This window comes from Lichenostomus cassidix, chromosome 29 (assembly GCF_008360975.1).
Source record: "Lichenostomus cassidix isolate B80296 chromosome 29, HeHo_3.0, whole genome shotgun sequence".
Taxonomy (NCBI): domain Eukaryota; kingdom Metazoa; phylum Chordata; class Aves; order Passeriformes; family Meliphagidae; genus Lichenostomus; species Lichenostomus cassidix.
Genome location: NC_139509.1, coordinates 2,676,496 through 2,699,933, shown reverse-complemented (window position 1 = coordinate 2,699,933; position 23,438 = coordinate 2,676,496). Strand labels below are relative to the sequence as shown.

Below are 23,438 nucleotides of genomic sequence, written 5' to 3'. Positions count from 1 at the left end.
GATGCTTTGTTACAGGTGTCACTGATAGCCTTTAGAGAAGAATAAAGAATATATTTTTATCAGTCCTGCCCCAATTCTTGTCTGGGGAGGGGCTGGGGGAAGGAGGGGATGAGCTGTGGGAGGACATCAATGTCTCCCAAACTGTGGGATGCGCTGCCCATGTCCATCTGTCCACCCATCACCTCTCCATCCCCTCACCTCCCCATCCCACGTCCATCAGCCCCTCCAGCTGCTGTCTGTCCATCTTTCTCCCCCTTCCCTCCACTCTCTGCCATCCCCTCCCCTCAGACCCTCTTCTTCCTCCCGCTGTGCTCGTCTCCATCCCAGCCATTCCTGCCGCCGCTCCCGGCCGGGACGTCCATCCCCACGGCTGCAGCGCCCATCACCATGGCACCTTGACTGCGGCATCTCCGACGCTGGAATTCGCCGGGGCGGTGGGGCTGGTGCCGCCGAGGCCGGGCGTTGGGAGCGGCCCCGGGAGGTACAAGACGACAGACAGGGAATGAGCATCGTCCATCACCGCTCCCGGCCGGGGCTGACGGCTCCCCTTGGCTCCGGGGGAAAAGGGGGGCCGGGAAGGGCAGCGGGGTTACCGGGGCAGGGGCCAGAGGGGACAGGGATGGCCACTGGCCCCACAGAAAGCCCCACATCCATGCGTGGGGTCTGACCGCAACTGGAGAAAGGCCGTGGCAAAGGTGGGGTGCAGCTCCGCGGTTGGCAGGTGTTCTGCCGGCATGGTTATCCCCCTGGGTTAGGCATCCCTCAGGAATGGGCATCCCTCTGGAATGGGCATCCCACCAGAATGGGCATCCTCCTGGGACAGTCCTCCCACTGGAGTGGGGCACCCCACCGGGAGGGGAATTCTGCACGCAGGACATGCCCTGAGATGGGTTTTTCCCAGGGATAAGCATCCCACAGGGGTGGGCATAGCCCCAGGATGGCATCCCTGGGAAGGGCATCCTTCTGGGATAAATATCCCACTGGGACGCGTTTCCCACCAAGGTGGGCATCCCGCTGTGACAGGCACCCCTGGGGTGGGCACAGGGTGCACATATGCCCCCCCCCGCACCGTGACTTCACACCTGGGGACATCAAAACCTCCATCTCTGTGTCTGGGGGATCCCCAGCCTGGTGCCCACCTGTCACAGGGGTCCCCACAGCCTGGGCTCCTCCCCCAGAGCCGGGAACCTCTCGGGGCCCCTGGGGCTCTGCCGCATCAAAGGCTGTGGGATGACGCTGCCACGACCCGAAATATCCCGCGGAGCCGATAGTGGAAAAGTTGATGTTTAGACGCAGAGGAGGGGGGGAAAAACACCCTGGGGGCCCCCGCTGCCCGCGCCAAGGTCAAAACACAGCCCAGCGTGGAGAGTAAAATACCAAAATGCAAGGAAAACGCCTGGAAAGGAACACAGCCCGAAATAACCCTCCGAGCATCTCCCGCCTGCCGGGTTATCTGCCTGCTAAATTCTGCTCCTGCTCCAGCATGAAAATAGCCTGTTTTCCTGCGGTAGGAGTCAGGAATATAGATAATGACATTCTTATAAGTCACCTCTGTTACTCAGCTTTTCCTGTGTGTCCTGCTGGGCACCTCGGGCAGCCGCGACCCCCGGGCGGGCAGGGGCACCCCGGGCACTGGCACAGACCTCCCCGGCTTGAACAAATATTCCTGGGTGCTGGAAATAACTGCTGTGGGCCAGCGCAGGGACAGGGACAGCAGCTGGGACAGGGAAAGCAACAGGGACAGGGCGGTCCCATCCCACACCAGGCTGTCACATCTGGGAAGCAGGCTAACAGCTGGATGGTGGCCATAAACTGGGCCTGATGAGGGCTGAGACAATCCTCTTCAAGCATGGGGTGCAGAGAGGCTCTGTCCTGGGAGAGAGAGACAGGATGACACACAGGAGTACGGGACAGAGGGACAGGGGTGCCTCCAGGACAGAGGGATGTTGTCATTCCCAGAAATGCAGGGCACTGGGACAGGACAGTACCCAGAGGTGTGGGACAGAAGGACAGAATGACATACAGAGGTGCAGGATAGAGGGACAGAGCCATGCCCGGAGGTGCAGGATAAATGGACAGGACACTGTCCAAACTTTCAGGACAGGACACGTTGCCACACAGAAGCATAGGGCAGAGGGACAGGACAGTGCCCAAAGTTTCAGGATAGAGGGACAGGATGACACAGAGAGGTGGGCAGAGCCATGCCCAGAGGTGTAGGACAGAGGGATGGTGTCATTCCCAGAAGCTAGACAGAGGGACAGAACGGTGCCCAGAAGTGCAGGACAGAGGAATTGTGTCATTCCCAGCGGTGCAGGACAGGACAGCACCCAGAGGTGTGGGACAGAAGAATTGTGTCATTCCCAGAAATGCAGGACAGAAGGACAGGACAGCACCCAGAGGTGTGGGACAGAAGGATTGTGTCATTCCCAGAAATTCGGGACAGAAGGACAGGACAGCACCCAGAGGTGCAGGACAGACAGAGCTGTGCCCACCTGCCCAGACTCTCAGGTGGCTCCATTCCACCTGCGGCACCGTGCCCATCCCATCCCCTGTCACTGTCGCCAGCGGCACAGCCCCGTCCCGGCTCCCCTCGCCTCCGGTCGATGCGGACCCACGTCCCGCCAGCTCCCGGCTTGTCCGGCCGCCCCCTCCCATCCGCCGCATTCCTCCGGCGCGGGGCCAACGCGCCCAGCAACGGTGGCAGCGCTGGCCTCTAATCCCCGGGCATGCCAGCCCCGGGGGGACCGTCGCCGTCACCCACTCCCTGATAGGTGACCAATGCCCGAGACGAACAATTAGGGACAAAGCGGAGCCGCCGGGGGCTAACGCCGGCCTTCACGGGTGCCTTGTGCGGCATTCGGCGGGTTTAATGAATTGTCCATCAATCCTTTCAGCTCCGCTCGCCCGGGCTGGATTAATCTGAGAAGCCGCAGTGGGGAAGGAGCCGCTAAGCCTGTATTTATTACTCTGCCATTGTAACTAATTGAGGTAATTATCTGTGACTCCAACCCCGCGCAACAATGCCGCATTCACCGGACCCTTCCCACCGGCTCCTCGCGCGGCCTGGGAGAGCCTGCAGAGCGGGCAGGAGCGCTGGGATGCAGGGACACGGTGGGGACGGTGGGATGGGGATGGTCAGGAACGTGGCGTGGCTGGCACCGCGTGTAACCAGGTGACACGGCACTGTGGGGACACGGACAGCACTGCTGGCACACGAGGGTTGAGGCATGGCCAGGGCTAGCTGTACGTGTGGGTCGTGGCTCTGCGGGGACACTGCCAACAGCAGCCCATACAGGGACGCAGATCTCTGGGGACACCACTGTCACAAGTGACACACGAAGGTCACAGCACTCTGGGGACACCGCCAGCACTGGCACATACATGGGCATGGCTTCTTTGGGACATCGCCAGCCTCAGTGACACATGAGCGTCACAGCTCTCTGAGGACACCGGTTACCACCAGTGACACACGAGGGTCACGATTGTCTGGGGACAGCATCAGCACATACATGGACACAGCTCTCCGACGACATCAGTGTCACCAGTGACACACAAGGGTCGTGGCTGTCAGACACCACCAGCATCCATGACACATGTGGGTCGCGGCTCTCTGGGAACACAGCCAGCACTGGCACACAGACGGACACAGCCGTCTAGGGACACCACTGTCACCAGTGACACACGAGGGTCACAGGTCCCTGGGGACATCACCAGCCCCGGTGACACATGAGGATCACAGCTCGCTGGGGACACCACTGTCACCAGTGACACACAGGGCTGCCGCGACTCTCAGACAGCACCGGCAAGGATGACACACGTGGGTCAGGGATGTTTGGGGACACCGGGACCTCTCCCGACGCCGCTCCCGGGGCAGGACCCCCGGCGCCCCCCCGGTGCGATCGGCCACCGGCTGCGCGGCGACATCTGGCGGCTGCAGGCGACAACGCGCCCCTGTCCGGGGTCCCCGGTACCGGGCGGGACTCCCCCGTCCCTAGCCCTGGCACCCCCATGGGCTGAGCCACCCCTGGCCCCGGGGGACCCCAGACCGGGCGAGTTTCGGGGGCCGGCGGGTGCCCCGGGGGTGCCGGGGGAAGGTGCTGGCGCCGGCGCAGCCCGAATTAGAAGGTGATTTTCCCGGCGGGGAGCGGGTTTGGGCAGAGCTGATCCCACGGGAAGGGCCGCGCCGCTGCCCCCGCGTCTGGGACACCCCGCGCCACGCCGGGCAGCGCGCCGAGCCGAGGCGTGACGTGCTGTGCTGGGTTATGCCAGGCTGTGCTGAGCCGTGCCAGGCTATACCAGCCTGTGCCAACATGTTCCGAGCCGTGCCAAGCTGCAATGAGCTGTTCCGGGCTTTGCGAGGCTGCCTGGCCATGCCGTGCTGTGTTGTGCCAAGCTGAGCCGTGCCAGGCTGTATTGGCTGTGCTAAGATGTGCCAAGCCATGTGCCAATCGTGCCAAGCCGTGATGAGCTGCACCGAGCAGGCTGTGCCGAGCTGTTCAAGGCTTTGCCGAGCCGTGCTGAGCTGTGCCAAGCCATGTCAGGTGGTACCAGGCTGTGCCAAGCTCTGCCCGGCTGCACTGAGCTGTTCTGGGCTGCTCTGAGCTGCCCTTTGCCATGCAAAACCATGCCAAGCTGTGCAAGGCTGCTGAGTTGTGCTTGGCTGTTCTGGGCTTTGTGCAGAGCTGACCCGTGCTAAGATGTGCCAAGCTGTGCCAAGCCGTGCCAGGCCATGCCAAACTATAAAGCTGTGCTGGGTCATACCAAGCCGTGTGCCAAACTGTGCCAGGCTGTGGCAGACTGAACCGTGCCACGACAATCCATGACAAGCCATGCGGATCACACCACACTTTGCCAACCCTCCTATGGCATGCCAGGCCATGCCGAGCCGTGCCAGGTGCCACTGTGTGCAGGAGCACGGCTGTGCCATGATGCTGTCGTGTCTCAGGCCAGACCCAGGTGAGGGATTTCGGTGCCACCCTGGCCACGCGCCAGGACAGGGGACACATGGGGTGACGTGGCCCTGGGGGTGCCCCCCCAGCCGCCCGGGTGCCCCTGCTGCGGCAGCTGCCCCGTGCCGTGACCTCCGGGCCGGTGTCACCGGGATAATGACAGGGTCGCGCAGGGGGGCGGGGGAGGAGCCGGTTTTAAATAACGTGCAAATTGGACACGATATTTGTGCGGTTTCCTGGGGCCGCGGGGATCCTCTCCCCCCGCAGCGTGACTAAGAGGTGGCGGCTGCTCGGGGGGGAACAGTTTTCCCCCCGGTGAGTCACTCGGGGTCCCCCCCCGGCCGTGACGTGGGGCTGGTGGCCGAGGGCCAGACCTGCTGCACTCACCTACTCGTTATGGGGGATACGGGGGGAGTTGGCACGTCCCACCCGTGTTGTGACGCACTGTGGTGCCCGCCGGGACGCCCGGGACCTCCGACTGACCCTGGCATCGTACCGAGGAGGGGGTCCGGACACCGGGATTGTCGTGGGGGTGTCCTTCCCGGGGTGGGTGAGGGGGTGATGCCCCCCCGGACCTCACACAAACAGGGGCGGAGGCAGCACACCGAGATCCCGGAGCCTTTATTGGGGTCAGCCCGTGGGAACTCCAGTCCTGAGCCTCGCCCCCAAAACCACGACCCGCCAAGCCCCGCCCCTGAGAACCACACCCTGGCAAACTCCGCCCCAGACGCGCCACACCCCGGCAAGCCCCACCGCTCAGGCAGGAGTGGGGCTGGCGGGGCCCGGGGGTGCCCCGGTGCTCTCCAGGCTGCTGCTGCTGCTGCTGTAGGCGCGGGGGTCTCGGCAGAGCCGCTGCCGGGATCCCCCAACGCTCCCCTCAGCCTCCGAGTCGGAGTCGGGCGCCGTGTGCCGCCGGATGCGGGACACAGCCTCCCGCAGCGCCTGGGCGTACAGCACCGGCCGCCGCGGCGGTGGCCGCCCCCGGGGACCCCTGCAGCCCCCCGGACTCCGCCACGGACTGCGGGGGCTGCCGGAGGGCTCCCGGGGCGGCGAGGGCGCAGCAGAGGGGCTGACGACCCCGGGGGCGACGGAAGGGCTGCGAGGAGGGCTGACGGAACCCGGGGATCCCCTGGCATAGCGGACCTGCTGTCGCTGCGGGGGTGGCACGTACTGGGCCCGGACCACCACGCGGGTGGCGTCGATGAGGACATGTCCCCCAGTCCCCCGCCGCCCCCGACCGCGGCTCGGCACTCGTTCCCGGCCGGCTGCTGCCCGCGGCAGCGTCTGGCAGTGCCGGGGGGTGCCGGGCCCCCCCGGGGAGGGCTGCATCCCGCGGGGCCAGCGGTGCTTGGCCTCGGTGGCCGCCCGGGGCAGCGTGTGGCTCCAGCCCCCCGGCACAGCCCCCCGGGCCCGAGGCGCCGGCGGGGGGCTGCGGGGTCCCCGCAGGGGGCGGAGCTGCAGGGTGCGGTGGGGACCGTCGTAGGCGGGGGGGGAGATGTACGGGGGGGGTCCGCCGCGGCGGGCGTGGGCAGCTTGCACCCTCTGCATGTGCACCTCATAGGTGGGGGGCACCGGCTTGTCCCCCGACACTGGGGGCCGAGGCACAGGCACAGGGTGCCCCCCCCAGGGTCCGCTGGCCCCCGTCCCCTCAGGCTGTCGTGGGGGACAGGGGGTGGGGGGCACCCGAGCCCGGGTGACGAAGTCCTGCAGGCGACAGGGGGGATTGGGGGGCACCGGGGGCCAGGGGGGGGCCAGCTCGGCCACAAAGCGCTTCTCCAGGTACCTGCAAGACAGAGAGGGGGAGTGAGGGGTGCGAGGGCCGGGGAGCGGGACGGACCCCCCACCCCGCCGTCCCCACTCACGCGTACTCCCCGGCGATGCGGCGGTAGGTCCAGGGGGGCTCAGGCCGGCACCCCGCGGCCATGCCGGTGCCCGCGCTGCAACATGCCACCGTGTCGATCTCCACCAGCACCAGCTTGGTCCGCTCGCAGATCCGCAGGCGCCCCGCACCCCGCTCCGGACCCCCCAGCATGGCCCCGGCGGAGAGGGGGGTCCCCACCGCGGGGGGCTCACCGGAGCCTCGGCGGTGCCACGCGCCCGCCCACGCACACCCACCTGCCGCACGCGTGCCCCCGGGACCCCCGTGTCCCGCCCGGTGCCACCGCGGGGCACGGCGACCCCCGGGCGGCCGGGAGGCCGGCGCACCGCGGGGACCCTACCGGCCGTCCCAGGGGTGTCGTGTCGCGTGTGTGTGTCCCCCCCCCGCCCCCCGCAGGATCCCTTCCCCCCCTGCGACAAGCAGGCGATGGCGGGTTTGGCACCAAGCGCTGCAGCCCACGCGGGCTCCGAGCGGAGCTTAGCAACCCTCCGGCGGCGGCATGGCAACCGGCACGGCCCCCCCCGAGTCCCGCCGGGCCCCCCGGTACCTGTCCGGCTCCCACCTCGGTCTGCAGCCCGTGCCGGACCCCGGGGCTGGCAGGGACAGGGCCCCTGGCCCGGCCTTCCCCTCCCCGCCAGGAATGTGCCTCGCTCAGCATGGCCGGGCCCTGCGCCTCCCCTGTGGGCACCGGCTGCAAACCCTGGCGTCCCAGCTTCCCACGACCCCCGCCAGCCCCCCACGGGGCCCTAACATCCAGCTCACCCCTCAACCACCCCCAGCCCCTGCTCAACACCCCCCGCTCACCGTGGTGCCCACCGCAGAGTCCCCATGTCCCACCAGGTCCCTGTCTCTGTCCCATCCCCAATCCTGGCCTTTTAGAAAAGCCACGGGCGGAACAAACAGGGATTTAGGGTCTGGGTGAGCTCAGCAGATTCCCCCTTCCCGCGGGAGGTCACACCCCCTCCCCACGCCCCCCCTCCATAGCCAGTGCCCCCAATGCCCTGCACTGAGCCAGGGTGGTGCCAGGTCTGTGTTTATTCGTGGTTTCTCCCCACACACGAAGTGGTGGCAGGTGTGGGCACAGTTGGGGGGACCTGGGAGGAAACCCCCGGGAGTGTTTGGAGGATCCCCGGGCCAGATGGAGCTGAGTGGGTTTCACCAAACCCAGTGAAACCCCGTGGGAGAGGGTGTGGAGTGACTGGGACGAGGGTCTGCATAGGAACACAGCCCTGGCATGGATGTGGGTGACCCTGGCCCGGCACCCCAGGGGGGTCGAGGGCTGCCCCCATCACCCCACACGGCTTTGGGGCGCAGGGCACGGCATGGGGGGACTGCAGGCTCCCCCCACCCAGGGAAGGGCGGCAGAGGCTGCCCCAGGACTGGGGGTTATTGCTGGACGCTGCTGGTGAGTGGGGCTTGCCCCAGGTGTCCTACCAGCCTGGGGGGGCACAGTGTAGCAGGAGAGGAGAATGGGGGCTTGGAGGGGCTGAATCCCCCCACCCCACACTGCCTCAGGGGCCCTGTGGGAGGACCAGGGCTTGCAGGATGTCCGAGAGGGAGACGATCCCTTTGACCACATCGTTCTCATCCACCACCACCAGCCGGTGGACCTGGGGAGGGGGGACACAGGGAGGGGCTGAGGGGGTGCAGGGACCCCGCCATCCCCCCGACCCCCTAGCACCCCGGGATAGTTACCTCAGCCTCAACCAGGCGGTTGATGATGGTTTCCAGCGTCTCGTGCTTGTAACACTTGAGGACGCCCTCAAAGTAGTGGGAGCGGTGCTGCAGCGCCCGCGTCACCGTCACGTCCAGGTTGTTGTAGGTCTTCTCAGCTGCCAGGTTCTGGGGCAGGGACAGGCATTGGGGACAAAGTTGGGACTAGGGAACCCCCACCACCCCACAGCATCCCCCAAGCCCAGGGTTTTCCTCCAACAGTACTCACAATAACGTCGAATTTGGAGTAGATGTCCACCACCCGCCCTGGGGAGGGAGGGGAGCAGCTCAGCCAGGTCCCCAGCGCTCCAGAGGGGACACAGCCCTCCAGGGAGGTGACATGGGGACAGCCAAAGCGAGGACAGGACATCCTTACCTGAGTCATCGACCACAGGCAGCGCAGAGACGCGGTGCTGCACGAAGATGCCCAGGGCCACGTAGATTGGAGTGCTGGTGCCAACCACGGCGATGTTGCTGTAGGTGCCAATCTGCAGCTCTGCCAACGTCCGCGCCATGAACTCGGGTTTGGGGACCTCTGCGATCTGCAGGGACAGCAAGGGGACAGTGCTGAGCCCAGGCCTGTGGGTCCTGGGGGTGAAAGCACAGAGAGCTGAGGTGCAGAGTAGGAGGTTTGCGGGACCCCCAGGCAGCGGGGGTGTGGAGGGTCCATGCAGTGTCCTGGGGGTCCCAGGTGTGGTGAGGTACCAGAGCTGTGCCCACCCTGCTCTCAGAGCTGGTGGTACCTGGTACAGGCATCTGGCATAGCCCAGGCTGGGGGTCTCAGAGTAGCCCCTGGAACAGCCTGGGCCAAGGGTTCTGGGGCAGCCTTTGGCACAGCCTGAGATGGGGGGCTCAGGGCAGCCCCTGGCACTGGGACCTGGCACAGCCCAGGCTGGGGGTCCTGGGGCAACCTCTGGCATAGCCCAGGCTGGGGGCCCAGGATGGCCCCTGGCACAGCCCAGGCCGAGGGTCTTGGGGAAGCCCCTGGCACAAGGAGCTGGCACAGCCCAGGCTGAGGGTCCTGGTCTGGCCCCCAACCATCCCCAAGGGGCAGAGACTTACAAAGAGCTTGAGGAACTTGAGGATGCGTTTGTGGGTGAGGATGTAGAGCGTGTTCCCCGAGTCGGGGTCGATGACGGGCAGGCGATGGATCTTGTTGCGGATCAGGGAGGAGACAGCATCGAACAGGCTGTGGGGTGGGAGGGAGGGTGATTTGGGGTGTTCCCAGGAGTGCCACCACCAGCTGTGCCCCTCTCCCTGCCCCCCAGGGTACCTGGCGTTGGGGGAAATGCAGACCAGTGGCTTGAAAGAGTCTTGCAGATAAACCTCTGTGGGGAGAGGGGGGAATGAGAGCGGTGGGTGGGTGGGGGGCAGCGCCAGGGGGCTCCAGGCACGCTGGGAAGGGTGGAAGGCAGCTGGCAGTGATCCTCCTCACCTCTCCACGTCTCTATTTTATGTTCCTCCAGCTCATAAATCTGCACCTGTGAGGAAGAGGAGGAACTCGGATCACCCACCCAGGGCCATGTGGGGTGGGCAGAGCCCGACCTGAGCCCCCCTGGAGACCCCAACCCTCACCATGGGTGACTTGTAGTAGCGATGCAGGATGTTGATGAAGTCTGTGATGGTCAGCATTCCTGGGGGGGAGGAAGGGTGAGGAGGAGGATGTCCTGCCAGGCCCCTCTGCCCCAGAGACCCCTGTGCCCCTCCTCACTCACCCACAAAACTTTGCTTTTTGCTGTCCCAGAGTGGAGCTGCCCGGACACCGTTGGTGACGAGCGCAAAGAACGCCTTCTTCACCTGCAGGCACGGGGGTCAGGGAGCCATAAAAGTGCCTCCCTGGCCCCAAAAGTGCCCCCCCGGCCCTGGCACACCTGCAGGGACGTGTCGAAGACGACCAGTTTGGAGCTGGTGGGGATCAGGTCGTAGCAGCGGTGGGATTTCATGAAGGCAGTGTAGGCACCGTGGTGGGTGTCCTCTGGGGCGGCAGCGTGAGGGGGAACCCCAAAACCTGGGGCACCCCAAATCCCAGACACCCCAAATCCTGCGGCACCCCAATCCCGGGACCCCCCAAATTCCGGACACCCCACATCCTGTGAAGCCCCAAATCCCGGGACACAAATCCTGGGACACCCCAAACCCTCGAATGGCCCAAGTCCCGCTCCAGCCCCAATCCCGGGACATACAGTTTAGAGCTCTGCGACACTCCGGGATATCCCCAGTCTCCCCAGTCACGGGGCATCCCAAGCAGTGGACATCCCAAACCCTGCGACACCCAGCTCAGGGCTCGGGGACACCCAACCCTCCGGGACAGGGACCCTCCAGGGACACCCAAATCACGGCGTCACCCCTGTGCCGAGACCCCCCAGAGCTCCCTCAGAATCACCTTCCAGCCCCGGGGGGCTCAGCTCCGCCGGGGTCTCGGCGGCCGGGCCGGGGTCAGGCTCGGGGCCGGGATCCTGGGGACAGACACGGACCGGGTCAGCCCTGGCGGCGCTCCCCGCTCCCCTGAGCCCCTCCCCGGCCCCACTGTTTCCCCCATAACCTCCATGGCCCCCGCTCCGTCCCGAAGCGCCGCTGCCCCACTTCCCCCCGGCTGCTGGCGCCGCGTCCGCCCGGTTCCTGCTCTCGCTTCCTGCTGGCTTCAAGCCTCACTTCCGCCCGCTTCCTGACACACTTCCGCCCGGCTTCTGACATCACTTCCGCCCGATTATCATAGCTTCCCGACCTGTTCCGGTTGCGCTTCCGCCAGAACTACCCACGTGACCAGGCGCGGCTGTCACGTGACCCGCGCCCGCCAGGTGACCTTTGACCTCCCGCCGGGTCACAGGGGGGAGGGGAGGTTATGTCGGTGTCACTGACCGAACTGACCTGACAGTGGCCTGAAACTGACCCCAAAATGACCCCAAAAATGATCCCAAAGGAGCCCTGAAATGACTCCAAAATGGCCCAAAACTGGTCTAAAAATGACAAAAAAAATGACCCAAAAATGGTCCAAAAATGGCCCCAAAGTGGCCCAAAAATAACCCTTAAAGAGCCTAAAACTGACCCAAAACTGACCCTAAATGACCCCAACAATAGTCCCAAAAATGATCCCAAAGGAGTCCTAAAATGGCCCCAAAAATACCCTAAAATGGCCCAAAAAAGAACCTAAAATGACCCAGAAATGAAACTATAGTGGCCCAAAAATGAACCTAAAATGGCACTAAAATGGTCCAAAAATGACCCTCAAAGTGCCCAAAAATAACCCTAAAATGGCCCCAAAGTGGCCCAAAAATAACCCTTAAAGAGCCTCAAACTGACCCAAAAATGATCCTAAATGACCCCAAAAATAATCCCAAAAATGATCCCAAAGGAGTTGTTAAATGGCCCACAAATGACATGGGGGGACACACCTGGGGATGCCCCAGGGCAGAGGGAACATGGCATTGGGGTATTTGCTGGAGCTACTGGGCTGTGGGACAACAAGGGACACCACCAAGGGACACCAAGGGACACCAGCAGCCCAGCAGCAGAGCAGGACCGCGCTGTCCCTAGCTGAACCCGCTGTCACCGCTGTCCCCCCCTGTCCCCCAGCAGGGATCAGGCATCCTCGGCTTCTCACGCGCTTTATTTAAAATAACATCCAGTGGTTCCGGTATTGGTAAAAACGGGATTTCTACACGCCCCGGCCTATGTACAGCTCTGAAAGTTAAATTTCTCGTATATTTTCTGTTAAAACTTTTTTCATCCCCCCCACTCGCGCTTTTCCTCTGGGTTGGTTTTATTTTTTTTTTTTTTGCGATTTTTCGTTTTCTTTTTTTTAAACATTTTTACCTTAAACCTTTTCGGTTTTTTCTCTTTTTTTTTTTCTTTTTTTTTTTTTTTTGCAGCTTTTTGACGAGTTGCGGAAGCAGCTTTTAAAGATCGGCCCCCACTGCACCGAGGCGGGGAGGGGGCACCACCCCTCAGACCCCCTCCCCTAATTCCAGGAGCAGGGGGGTCCCTCCCCCGCGCCGTGTTTGTGCGTTAAGAGATCCCGGCGACCCCCGGGGACCTCCCCAGAGTGGGGGGGGGACAGTTGGGGACCCCGGGGGGGGCGCGGGGGGGGCCGGGGGTGTAATGCCCACTCGCTGCTTCGCTCTCCGAGGTCGCCCCTGCCTGGCAGGAGGTTCCAAAGAGACCCCCACCCACCTCGGAGATTGGGTTAAAAACCCCCCTTGCCCCCTGCACCCCGAATCTCAGCCCAGCAGAGCACAAAGAGCCCCCCCCCAGCCCCATCTAGTATATACAATATAAGGTATAAATAGATAAATAACCTTCCCCCCCCCAGTGCAGCCCCAGCTGGGGGGGCTACGGGCGAGCAGGGGGGGCTCCACCCGGCCCCTCCAGCCCCTCCAGCCGTGGGGGACACGTGGGAGAAGGAGGGGTCCCCACCCAGCCCCTCCAGCCCCCCACCAGAGCTGGGGAGTGGGTCTGACCCCCCCTTTCCCCCCATCCCCACCTCACACCTTGGCACGTCACACGGCTGGGACCTCCTGAGGGCGAGGACAAGGAGGGGGTGTCCCCGTGTCCCCCCGCAAGGCATCCTGACCAAGGGCCTCCCGCAGCCACATCCGAGGAGGGGGACGAGGGGAACTCACATCCTCTGGAGCCCGAGGGAGAGGGGGGCCAGGGTGGGATGGAGGGGGCTCACATTTAAAAACAACAACAAATAAAAGAAACAAATCTAACACTTAAAATGAGGTAGGTTTGGGTGCAGAAGCTCCTTGTGTCTGTCGGGGTCTTGGCTGCATCCCGCCGCCGCTCCGGGGGTCTCGTCCACACGCACAAACAAAAAGAGATCAAAGGAACCGAGCGAGCTCTGGCCGCCACGCCGGGCGGGGCAGAGCCCGGATTGTCGAGCTCAAGGAGTCTGTGTTACCTTGGTAATTAGCGAGCAAATATTATTAGTTTCTAAAAAAAAAAAAAAAAAAAAAAAGAACAAAAAAAAAAAGAAACCAAAAAAATAAAATAAAATAAAATAAAATAATCGTTATATCCAGACCGGCTCCGCACAATCGCTCTGGCCGCGCTGGGCCTGGCGTTGCTCCCCGCGGCTCCCCCACGAGGGAGGCAGGCGGGGGATGATGAAGGGGGAGGTTCTGAGCATCCCCACTCCTTTTTTCCTCGCAGGACGAAGCAAAGAAAACCCTGAGTTGCCAGTTCATCTGTCCGTCCGTCCCGCTCGGGCAGGGCCGGCAGCGCTGCAGCCGCCGCTCTCCCTCAGTGCCCGGCCGCCCCTGGCACCTCCCGCAGCCCCGGGGGGCTCAGCGAGGTCTCGGAGGCGGGGGTGGCAGCCCCCAGCCCCTTTTTCCCAGTTAGTTCATCCACTTCCTGCAATTCCAAGCTCCACAGTGGCAGGGGATCTTGTGCTGATCGTCCTCGAAGTCGAACTGGTAGTCGTAGGTGAGCTGGGAGGGAGTGGGGAGTCACCCAAAGCACAGAGCTCAGCCCTGCCACCTCCAGCCCCCCTCCCCGGGTCCCCCAGCCTCCCAGGACACCCTCAGCACACCCTCAGTCCCTCACTGACCTCCTCCCCCTTGGGGATGCGCCGGCTGGAGATGATGATGATCTTGTCCTCCTTGTCGAAGGTCACGACTTCGGCCACGCAGTTCGGGGCACACGAGTGGTTGATGTACCTGGGGTATGTGGGGGGTCAGCACCAACCCGGGGGCAGGACAGATGGGTGTCATGGCTCCCTCTGGGGGTGTCCCACCACCCCAAAGCCCCCCGTGCTCACCTGGCTGGGCCCCCCGTCAGCGTGGCGTCAATGACGTGCTCGTTGTTGATGCGGAACATGTAAATGCCACGGTTCTGCCATGGAGAAGAGGGGGTTGAGTGGTACACTGAGGTCTCCATATCCCACCTGAGTCAACAGCCACTACCCCACGTCCCACTGGAGACCCTCAAATCCCATATGAGTCCCTCTGTGTCCCACCTGAGCCCCTCCATGTCCCACCAGAACCATTAATATCCCTCCCAAGTCCCTTCACACCCCACTCATGTCCCCCCATGTCCTCCCAGAACCTCCAACATCCCACCCACGTCCACCCACATCCCACCCAAGCCTCCAACATCCCATCTGACTCCCCCCACCTCCTCCTCAAGTCCCTGCATGTTCCACCAGAGCCCCCAACATGCCACCCAAATCCCTCCATGTCTTCCCAAAGTCCCCACACAGCCCCCACCATCCCACCAGAGCCCTACCTGCTCCTCATAGATCTTCTCCCGCCGGTTGGCCACCTCATTGCGGATGATGGTGCCGATGTACTCAATGACCATTGTGTGCTTCTCGATGTCCTTGGCCGCGTAGAGCCCCAGCCCCTGGATGCGGGACCGCGCCAGGTACACGTTGTTCTTCCACTCCGTCTTCAGGCGCCGGTACTGGGAGGACTTGGAGTGCACAAACTGTTTGCTGTAGGGCGTGTTGGTCTCGCCTGTGAATGTGCTCTGGTAGGCCTTGGACATGCTTGTGCTGTTCAGGGTGTGGGGCCTTTTGGGAGGGACAAGAGGGGTTAGAACTGAGGGACCCCCAGGGATCCCAGCTCTCCTGGTGGATCCCAGCTCTCCCAGGGAATTCCAGCCCCACTTACCGCTTGTAGTGGGTGAGGATCTTGGGCTCGGAGCGGGCACAGCCGGTGGGATTGATCATCAACGGCAGCTCCATCAGGGGATGGCGCCCGTAGCGGAACAGGTAGTTCTGGCAGCTCTCGACGCCCGGCAGCTGCAGAGGGGGACACGGAGGCATCAAGGGTTGAGAGGCAGCATCAGCATGGCCACTGGGCCCTTCCCCAGCAGGGTGGACCCTCAGTATGGAAGAGAGACCCCCATCAGCCCCAGGACCTACCGACTCAGCGATGCGCAGTACCGCGTGCACCGTGAGGCCGAAGAGTTCCTCGCCCTTCAGGTACTCGGGGAAGAGTCGCAGCATGTCGGCCTCCTTCCTCATCATCGCCACTGGCTCGATGATCCGGTTCCAGACAGCTGCCAGGGAAGGGAGAACCACAGAATCACAGAATTAGTTAGGCTGGAAAGGACCTCCAAGACCATCGAGTGCAATTGACCTACCACCACCTTGTCACCAGAGCAGAGCACTGAGTGCCATGGGTTGGAGATGGGGACCCAGCGGGACCTGAAGCCACCTTCCACCACCCCACCCTCTGGTGTGTTCCACTGTGGCTCAGCCACTGGGACAATGGCTGGACGCTGGCATCTCCCAACTCCTTACCTTGTGGTGAGGAGTCAGTGAAGACAAGATCCTCCAGGCCCTGCTCGATGACTTGCACAACAAACTCGGGGCGCCCGTTGTTCTCGCAGATGGTGCAGCGGTAGCAGCAGCGGCGGTTGTTGGTCCGCAGGCTCCAGTAGATGCGTGTGGCCTCGTAGCCCACGGGGTAGAGGGCCGTGACGCTGTGGAAATCGGCCATCTGGTGTGGCAGCAGCTGCCCGATGGCGTGGAAGACCAACCCGCCCACACGGAACATGTGGAGCCGCTCTCCACGCTGGATGATGCTGGCGATCTGCTTCACCTCGTCCCGCTCGATGTAGACGCGGCGGAACACGGTGAAGCTGCTGAGCTCCTGCTCGCAGGGCCCCTTCAGCTTGTGCAGGGGACACAGCATGGTCTTGTCCTTGAAGAACATGCACTTGGCGCGGATGGCGCAGGCGAAGTGGTACACGCTGGGGCAGCGGATGCGGTTGCAGCTGTTGGTGGCACCGGTTTTCTGGCACAGGGAGCACTTGGTGAGCAGCCCGCGGTGCAGGGCCACCTCCACGTTGATCAGGGCCCCTCCCTGCGTCTCATACACCTCCGTGGACCACAGGGCGCAGTTCAGATGGACCCAGAGGTCGAGGTCAAGGTTGAGCAAGCGGGCTGGCCCGTCGGTGGCCCCGTCACCCTCCTCGTGACAGAAGCAGCACTTGCGCAGGTCCCGTGGCACCTTCTCGGGGCGCAGGGTGGTGCCCAGCTTGTCGATGTACTCGGCAATCTCCTTGTCGCCATCACGCTTGGCCCCTCCTTTCTGGATGGTGACGAGGAAGCGCAGCCGTTTCCAGCGCACCCCCTTCCACTTCTTCAGCCGTGGCCTCGCCTCATCCCCATCCTCTGGAGGCCGCGAGCGTGGCTTGAAACGGGGCGGCGAGTGGGCAGCTGTGGCTCCTTCCTCCTGCGGGGCTGGTGAGGGGGCTGGTGGCAGCGGTGACATTGGGGCTGGGGCTGCTTCGTGGGGTGCCTCGGGGTCGGGGACCCTGGTGGGCTCAGCGGGACTGGATGGGGAGGGAACGGAGGGGGACAGCGGGGGGGAGGGCTCCTGGGGCATGACAGAGAGCTGCCGCACGTCCAGGTTGGAGACGTTGTTGACATAGCAGTGGTGAAGGGTCTTCTCGGGCGCAGGGCTCTCCTGTGGCGTGGGGAGGGGGGCACAAGTCAGAGCGTTGCAGGGATGGGGACTCCCAACCTCTCTGTGTATCACAGGGAGAGGTCCTTGGCCCTGCAGGGACCCCTCAGCACCCCACATGCCCCCAACCCTGCAAGAACCTCCTGGACTCCTTCCTGGGAGACTCAGCACCACCCCATGGGGAGACACAGCCCCCCTGGAAACTCCCTGTAATCACGGGGTGACCTACAGGGACCACCATGCACCTCCACCAAAGAGCCCCTGCTCCTGCACCCAAGAGCCACAGCCCTATGGGTACCCCAACCCTCCCTCCTAGGCTCCCAACCCCGGGGGAACCCCTGCACCCCACTGACCTGTCTGAGCAGCGTCAGGAGGTCCAGCTCGCCCTTGAGGCTGTACCCTGGCAGCACCGCATCGAACTGCTTCAGCCACTCAGAGCTGCTGTCCGGCACCTTCCCAGCCAGTGCCTTCTCCTTCCCTCCGAGCATTCCTGGGAGAGGGATGGACAGCCTGTCATGCAGGTCCCAGCCCAGGGACATAGCAGGACATGGGGGGACATGGGGACAAGGTGAACACTCACCGGACATATCTGTCTCCACCTTCTTGGCCTCAACCACGGCTGCTCGCACAGGGCCGTCAGGGAACAGCACCTCATAGGAGCTGGGGATCTTCATGCTCAGCAGCTCGGCCATGGCCACCATCACTCCGTTGAGATTCTAGGTGAAAAAAGGGCAGGATGGGTCCAGGGTGCCTCAGGTACCACGGTATTGGGTCACCACTGGGACCCCGAGGGTCTTGAATCCCTCCATCCCCTCACTCACCTTGGCAGCTGCTGCAGACACTGTCAGCATGACGGACACCTCGCTGCTCTTGCCCTTCTCCCATGGGGCTCCTGGGCCTGCTGTCCCCACCTTCCCCGGGGGAGCCCCAAAGGGCTCTGCGGCCTCATAGGGTTTTGTGTCGGGGAACACTGGTGTGGAGAGAGGGGGGTCAGAGTCAGGGTCAAAACTGTGCAGACCCAGCCCCACTGACAGCCACCCGTGAGCCCACCCAGCTGCCCAAGATTCCTGCAGGGAATCCACCACCCTGCAGATCCCTTTCCCTCACAGCCTACATTTCCCAAGAACCCTTCCCTGGCTCCCTCAAACCCCTCCTAGACTGGGAACTCCCTCCTGCCCCATCCATATCCCTTCCTACCTGACACACAGTAACCCTCCCTGTGCTGTACATCCCACAGACGCCCTCCTACCAGGTCCATATGGACCACAGACCACTCCTGCCCTGGTCCACACACCCCTCCAGCCCATCCCACCTGGGATACTGGCCCGGGGGATGATGGGGATGATGGGGGACAGCACACGCTCCTCCAGCTCTGGCTTGGCCTCGCTGAGAAGTGGGAAGCGGAGCAGCTCCTCGCCCAGGACACTCTCGGGGGATGAAGCAGGGACGATGCTGTCGGGGGAGTCGCTCTCATCGTCACTCTCCATCCTGTGGAGATGGAGTTGTCAGGGGCCACAAGGGCTGGCGTCACCCATGGAGGGGCTGGTGTCACTTGTGAGGTGTCACCACAGTAGGGGTCTCACCTGACGTCCTCGGTCTGGTTGTGTGGAGGGGTGGGCAGGGCTGCCAGCAGGTCCAGGCTCTTCACCTCCACAGCTGGTGCATCTGCATAGAATGGATGGGTGTCATTGGGGGAGTGACAGGTGGTGGCAAGGACTCTGAGCCACCCGTGCCAGCCAGGCTCACCTTTCTGGCTGTGGGGCTCACGGGCTGTGTCTGCATCCTTGGGCTGCTCCCCCAGCTCTTCAGGGGCTGTGACACCATTCACCATCTTCTGCTGCACGGAGGGAGGGGGTGTTGGGGGCAGCGAGGAGGGTGGCGTGGGTGGGTTGCTGAGGTTGTTCTGTGGGGAGACGGCGGGGTAAGAACAGCAGGATGGTCCAGGACCCCTGGATAGGGGGACAACAGGGAACAAACCCCCTCTCACCTTGGTGAGCAGCTGGGAGTAGTAGTCGGGGACGCTGTCGAGCACAGCACTGCCGAAAGCGCCTCGCAACTGGCTCTTCCCATTGATGGGGCTGCTGCCGAAGGGCGCGAAGAGGCTGAAGTTGGCCATGATGGTCGGCTCCGTCAGTGGCAGCAGCGACAGCTCCTGGGAACAGAGCAGTGAGAGAGGGACACAGGCAAAGGTAGCCCCCTGCCACACCCTGGCCCATGGCCATACCTGCTTCAGCTGCTTCATGAGGGCCTCGCCAGGACGCAGCCCCTCATCCTTCCGCAGCTTCTTGCGGGAAGCTGGAATCCGCTCGTTGCCTTTCTGCACCCGCTTAGGCTTGGTGGGCGCTGGCTTCCTCGCGATGGTGGGGTCCTGGGGAGAGAGAAGGGGGTGGGAGCTGTGCTGGAGCAGCCCCTCACCCATCGCACCCTCAGCCCAGCCTGCCCTGCTCACCTCCCGGCCCAGCAGCAGTGACTGTGGCCGTGGCTCTGTCCCAGTGCTCCGGTTCTCCATGTGCCCATTGAGCTCGCCCGGGCTCTGTGCTGAGAGCTGCACGTTCTTGGCCCGCAGGAGCTTCTGCAGCAGCAGGTGCCCAGCCTCAGAGCGCCCACCCGAGGCCAGCAGGCTGTTGGCTTGGCCATCCCCAGGGTCCCCATTGGCCTCTGTTTTTGCTGTCTCGTCTCCATCCAGCTCACACTGTGCCACTGCTGCCACCTCTTCCTTCGGCTCCTGCTTCACCAACACCTGGGGGGCTTCAGCTGCTGCAGGGGCCGTCTCTGGCACAGCCCCATTGATGTGGGTCTCTCCAGGGTCGGCTGGGTCCACCCCAGGTGCCTCAGGGTCCCAGGGTCCATGTGCTGGGTCGGGGAGGGCACCGCTTGGTGTGGGAGTCAACCCCGGGTCTGTGGGTGCTGCAGGGCTGGGGGCCAAGGCTGGGATTCCTGGTGATGTCTTCTTTGGCTCTTGGGGGCTCTGCTCAGGGCTGGCCAGGTGCTGGGGGGCACAGCCCAGGGGCGAGGGGGCTGGTGGTGTGGGGAGGCGGACGAGGCCAGGCTGGGGGCCACGGGCAGCCAGGGCTGCCTGAACCAGCTCAGCCAGGGGCTGCTGGGGGGGCTGCCCTGGCAGCGCCCGCCCTGGCTCGGTGGGAAAGCTGGTCTGTGCCTCCGCTGGGGTGCCTGGCCGGGGCTGGAAGAGGGACACCATGGGACGAGGGGGCTGGCGGGCGGTGGGCAAGGTGTAGTCCGGGGCCTGCCCGGGGAAGGGGCCAGGGGTCCGTAGCGCCTGGTTCTGCTGCAGCAGGCTCTGCTGGTGCCGCTGCACCAGGAGGGCCTGGAGCTGCTGCTGCTGCTGCGGTGTCAGATGCCGCAGCTGTGGGTTCTTGGCCAGGACACCCTGGAGCTGCGCCCGGATCTGGCCCATCACTGGCCCCGGCACCTGCCCCAAGAGCCCCGGGGGAAGAGTGGCCGTGCCCGATGCCGGCCCTACTTTGTGCTGAACGGGGCTCTGGAGCCGCGGGGGCTGCGGCTGCCCCGGCAGAGCCCCTGCCGGCCCCTTGTCCGGCTGCTCTGGGGGCCGCGGTGCCGGCACCATGGCCTGTGCTGGGCTCGTCCCACAGCCCAGTGGTGACTCCGCCACCCCGGCCGCGTCCCCATGCTGCTGGGACAGCTCAGGGTGGATGGTGCCAGGGCTCTGCAGCGGCGGGGCGAGCAGGGTGCCTGGCTGCCCGGGGGTTGCCCGCAGAGCACCAGGCTGTGGGGAGGTCAAGAGGAGCTGCTGGCCCTGCCCCAGCTCAGCCTGGTGCTTGGGGGCCGTGGGCTCCGGGCCCCCCAGCCCCGAGGGGTTGAGGGCTCCCTGCTGCTCCCCATGCAGCTGCCCCCCACTCTCACCGCCCTCAGCGTGCAGGGCGCTGCCATCCATCCCCGTGGGCTGGTCCTTGGCAGCCAGGACCGCCGGGGCCGGCTGCATTCCCTGACTCAGGTGCAGCACAGAGGGGGCCTGGCCCCCCGCCCCATGCTGCGGAAAGTGCTGGATCGAGGGCTGCCCCTGGCCCATCCCCAGGAGACCTGGCTGGGCAGCCGCTGAGTTCTGCTGCTGCTGCTGCTGCGGGGTCAGCAGTGCCCGTGACTGCCCCAGCTGCTGGGACAGCACGAGCCGGTGGCTCAGCATCCCCGGAGTCTGCGGCGCCAGCTGGGGCGAGCCCAGCACCCGCTGCTGGTGGGGGGCCAGGACGACCTGGCGCTGGGGTGGAGGGTGGCCCAGCACAGGCTGGTGCTGCAGCCCTGGTGTGTGGCCTAGCACGCCTGACTGCTGCTGTGGGGAGAGCTGCTGCACCAGGAGGCTCTGCTGGCTGCCCAGCAGCCCCGGCGGCTTTGGCACCATGGGCTGAGCCCCTGTGCCGGGCTGTGTGGCTGCAGGTTGCTGCTGCTGCTGCCCCAGGAGGTTGGGCTGCCCCGGCACGGCTGTTGGCTGCATCGGAGCCTGGCCCAGCACACCTGGCTGCTGCATGGATGCCTGGCCCATCATGCCTGGCTGCTGCAGCGATGTCTGGGCCAGCACACCTGCCTGTTGCATTGAAGCTTGTCCCATCACACCTGGCTGCTGCATGGATGTCTGTGCCATGATGTTCTGTGGCTGCATCGAGCTCTGTCCCATCACACCTGGCTGTTGCATGGACGCTTGACCCATCACGCCCTGCTGCTGCATCGATGTCTGTCCCATCACACCTGGCTGCTGCATGGGCGCCTGTGCCATCACACCTGGCTGCTGCAGTGACGCCTGTCCCATCACACCTGCTTGCTGCATGGAGGTTTGACCCATCACGCCTGCTTGCTGCATGGAGGTTTGACCCATCACGCCCTGTTGCTGCATCGACGCTTGTGCCATGACACCTGATTGCTGCAGTGACGTCTGTCCCATCACACCTGATTGCTGCATGGATGCCTGTCCCATCACACCTGATTGCTGCATGGATGCCTGTCCCATCACACCTGATTGCTGCATGGATGCCTGTCCCATCACACCTGATTGCTGCATGGACGCCTGTCCCATCACACCCGGCTGCTGCATTGATGTTTGTCCCATCACGCCCTGTTGCTGCATGGATGCCTGTCCCATCACTCCTGGCTGCTGCAGTGACACCTGTCCCATCACACCTGGCTGCTGCATTGATGTCTGTCCCATCACGCCTGGCTGCTGCTGCAGTGACACCTGTCCCAGCATGTTCTGCTGTTGCAGTTTCTGCGCCAGCTGCATCCTCTGGAGCTGCCGCTCCTGCATCAGGCGGCTGTCGGCGGTCAACCCACGAAGCGCAGGGTTCCCGGTGAAGAAGGCGCCAGAGGAGCCAGGTCCTGGGGCATTCCCCACGGGCTGCTGCCCCATGAAGGACAGGCCCTGCTGCACGGCCATGGACACACCGCCCTGGGGCAAGCGCAGCCCCCCAGGCTGCCCTGGCTGTTGCCCCAGGCCCTGTGCTCCCACCACGGCTCCCCCGGGCTGCTGCACGCCGTGTGCTGAGAGGAGCTGCCCCGGGAGCTTGGACATGAGGCGGGGGCTCTGCGAGGGGCTCAGCGCCATCACGGCCGAGGCCTGGTGCTGGTGCTGCTGCTGCTGCTTGTTGCGGTACTCAGCCATGAGATTGGTGTGCTCCTTCTGCTGCTTCCGCACCTGATGGGGACAGCAGGGTGTCAGTGCCAGGAATGGCAGGGCTTTAGTGCTGGGAATAGCATGGCATTAGTGCCAGGTACAGAGGGGACAACAGCCTTACACTGGGGACAATGGGGCATCAGCACTGGGAATGGCACAGCAGTAGTGCCCAGGACAGGGGAGCATCAGCACAGGGAATGGCACAGCATTAGGACCCAGGAGAGCAGAGCATGAGCATCAGGAATGGCATGGTTACAATGCCACAAATGGTACAGCATCAACGGTGGGAATGGCACGGCTTTACTGCCAGGGACAGTAAGGCATCAGCACTCGGAATGGCACAGCATTAGTGCTGGGGACAGCGAGGCATCAGTGCTGCGGACAGCAGGGCATTAGTGCTGGGAATGGCAGAGCATTAGTGCCAGGAACAGCAGGGCATTAGCACCAGGAATAGTGGGACATCAGCACCGGGAAGGGCACAGAGATGTATTAGCACTGGGAATGGCACAGTGTCAGTGCCAGGGACAGCAGGGAATTACTACCAGGATTGGCACAGCGTTAGTGCCAAGGACAGTGGGGCAGTAGAGTCAGGAATGTCATGGTACCAGTGCTAGGAATAGCACATTTACACTGAGGACATCACATTTTCCCTGGGGATGGCACAGCATTAGTGTGAGAAACATCTATTTGCACTAGGGCTGACACAGTGTTCACATTGAGAACAGAGAGGCATTAGCACTGGGGATGGCATGGTGGCATGTCAGGGACATCATGTTTGCACCATGAACAGCACAGCACTGGCATTGGGAACAGTGAAGCATTAGCACTGGGGACATCATGTTTAC

At 63.7% G+C, this 23,438-nt stretch overlaps 3 protein-coding genes across 7 annotated transcripts in view; all 3 read right to left on the bottom strand.

The window, feature by feature from the left end:
* Nucleotides 1-5,553: 5,553 nt before the first annotated feature.
* On the bottom strand, nucleotides 5,554-7,210 carry DDN (dendrin). Its single transcript, XM_085041004.1, has 2 exons — nucleotides 6,812-7,210; nucleotides 5,554-6,732 (listed from the first exon to the last, which is right to left on the bottom strand). The coding sequence occupies exons 1-2, from the start codon at nucleotides 6,979-6,981 to the stop codon at nucleotides 5,706-5,708; spliced, it is 1,197 nt and encodes a 398-aa protein (XP_084897130.1). The 5' UTR covers nucleotides 6,982-7,210; the 3' UTR covers nucleotides 5,554-5,705.
* A 635-nt stretch (nucleotides 7,211-7,845) lies between these two features.
* Nucleotides 7,846-11,236, bottom strand: PRKAG1 (protein kinase AMP-activated non-catalytic subunit gamma 1). Its single transcript, XM_085041028.1, has 12 exons — nucleotides 11,084-11,236; nucleotides 10,925-10,997; nucleotides 10,413-10,516; nucleotides 10,257-10,338; nucleotides 10,117-10,175; nucleotides 9,977-10,022; nucleotides 9,815-9,869; nucleotides 9,604-9,730; nucleotides 8,918-9,083; nucleotides 8,771-8,808; nucleotides 8,524-8,670; nucleotides 7,846-8,438 (listed from the first exon to the last, which is right to left on the bottom strand). Exons 1-12 carry the CDS (start codon nucleotides 11,087-11,089, stop codon nucleotides 8,340-8,342), a joined length of 1,002 nt encoding a protein of 333 aa, XP_084897154.1. The 5' UTR covers nucleotides 11,090-11,236; the 3' UTR covers nucleotides 7,846-8,339.
* An 896-nt stretch (nucleotides 11,237-12,132) lies between these two features.
* KMT2D (lysine methyltransferase 2D) overlaps nucleotides 12,133-23,438 on the bottom strand; it is a 28,774-nt gene continuing 17,468 nt past the window's right edge. For 4 of the 5 annotated variants that reach the window (XM_085040907.1, XM_085040909.1, XM_085040911.1 and 1 more), the window contains 16 exons: nucleotides 19,405-22,614; nucleotides 19,180-19,323; nucleotides 18,943-19,107; nucleotides 18,702-18,858; nucleotides 18,539-18,620; nucleotides 18,268-18,443; nucleotides 17,777-17,925; nucleotides 17,536-17,671; nucleotides 17,309-17,445; nucleotides 15,788-16,958; nucleotides 15,407-15,543; nucleotides 15,153-15,283; nucleotides 14,767-15,052; nucleotides 14,300-14,373; nucleotides 14,090-14,198; nucleotides 12,133-13,970 (listed from right to left, as the gene is read on the bottom strand). In XM_085040907.1, the coding sequence (XP_084897033.1) occupies nucleotides 13,878-13,970; nucleotides 14,090-14,198; nucleotides 14,300-14,373; nucleotides 14,767-15,052; nucleotides 15,153-15,283; nucleotides 15,407-15,543; nucleotides 15,788-16,958; nucleotides 17,309-17,445; nucleotides 17,536-17,671; nucleotides 17,777-17,925; nucleotides 18,268-18,443; nucleotides 18,539-18,620; nucleotides 18,702-18,858; nucleotides 18,943-19,107; nucleotides 19,180-19,323; nucleotides 19,405-22,614 (6,357 nt within the window). In that variant the 3' untranslated portion in view covers nucleotides 12,133-13,877. The remainder of the gene's footprint in view (nucleotides 13,971-14,089; nucleotides 14,199-14,299; nucleotides 14,374-14,766; nucleotides 15,053-15,152; nucleotides 15,284-15,406; nucleotides 15,544-15,787; nucleotides 16,959-17,308; nucleotides 17,446-17,535; nucleotides 17,672-17,776; nucleotides 17,926-18,267; nucleotides 18,444-18,538; nucleotides 18,621-18,701; nucleotides 18,859-18,942; nucleotides 19,108-19,179; nucleotides 19,324-19,404; nucleotides 22,615-23,438) is intronic. The other variant, XM_085040910.1, reaches the window with a different exon arrangement.

Coding starts and splice junctions, on each gene's coding strand:
- DDN (XM_085041004.1), bottom strand. CDS start 6,981: ATGCTGGGGGGTCCGGAGCGGGGTGCGGGGCGCCTGCGGATCTGCGAG. Junction 6,733..6,811: donor CGCATCGCCGGGGAGTACGC/GTGAGTGGGGAC, acceptor TCTGTCTTGCAG/GTACCTGGAGAAGCGCTTTG.
- PRKAG1 (XM_085041028.1), bottom strand. Junction 10,176..10,256: donor CAAAAAGCAAAGTTTTGTGG/GTGAGTGAGGAG, acceptor CCTCCCCCCCAG/GAATGCTGACCATCACAGAC. Junction 10,023..10,116: donor GCTACTACAAGTCACCCATG/GTGAGGGTTGGG, acceptor TCTTCCTCACAG/GTGCAGATTTATGAGCTGGA.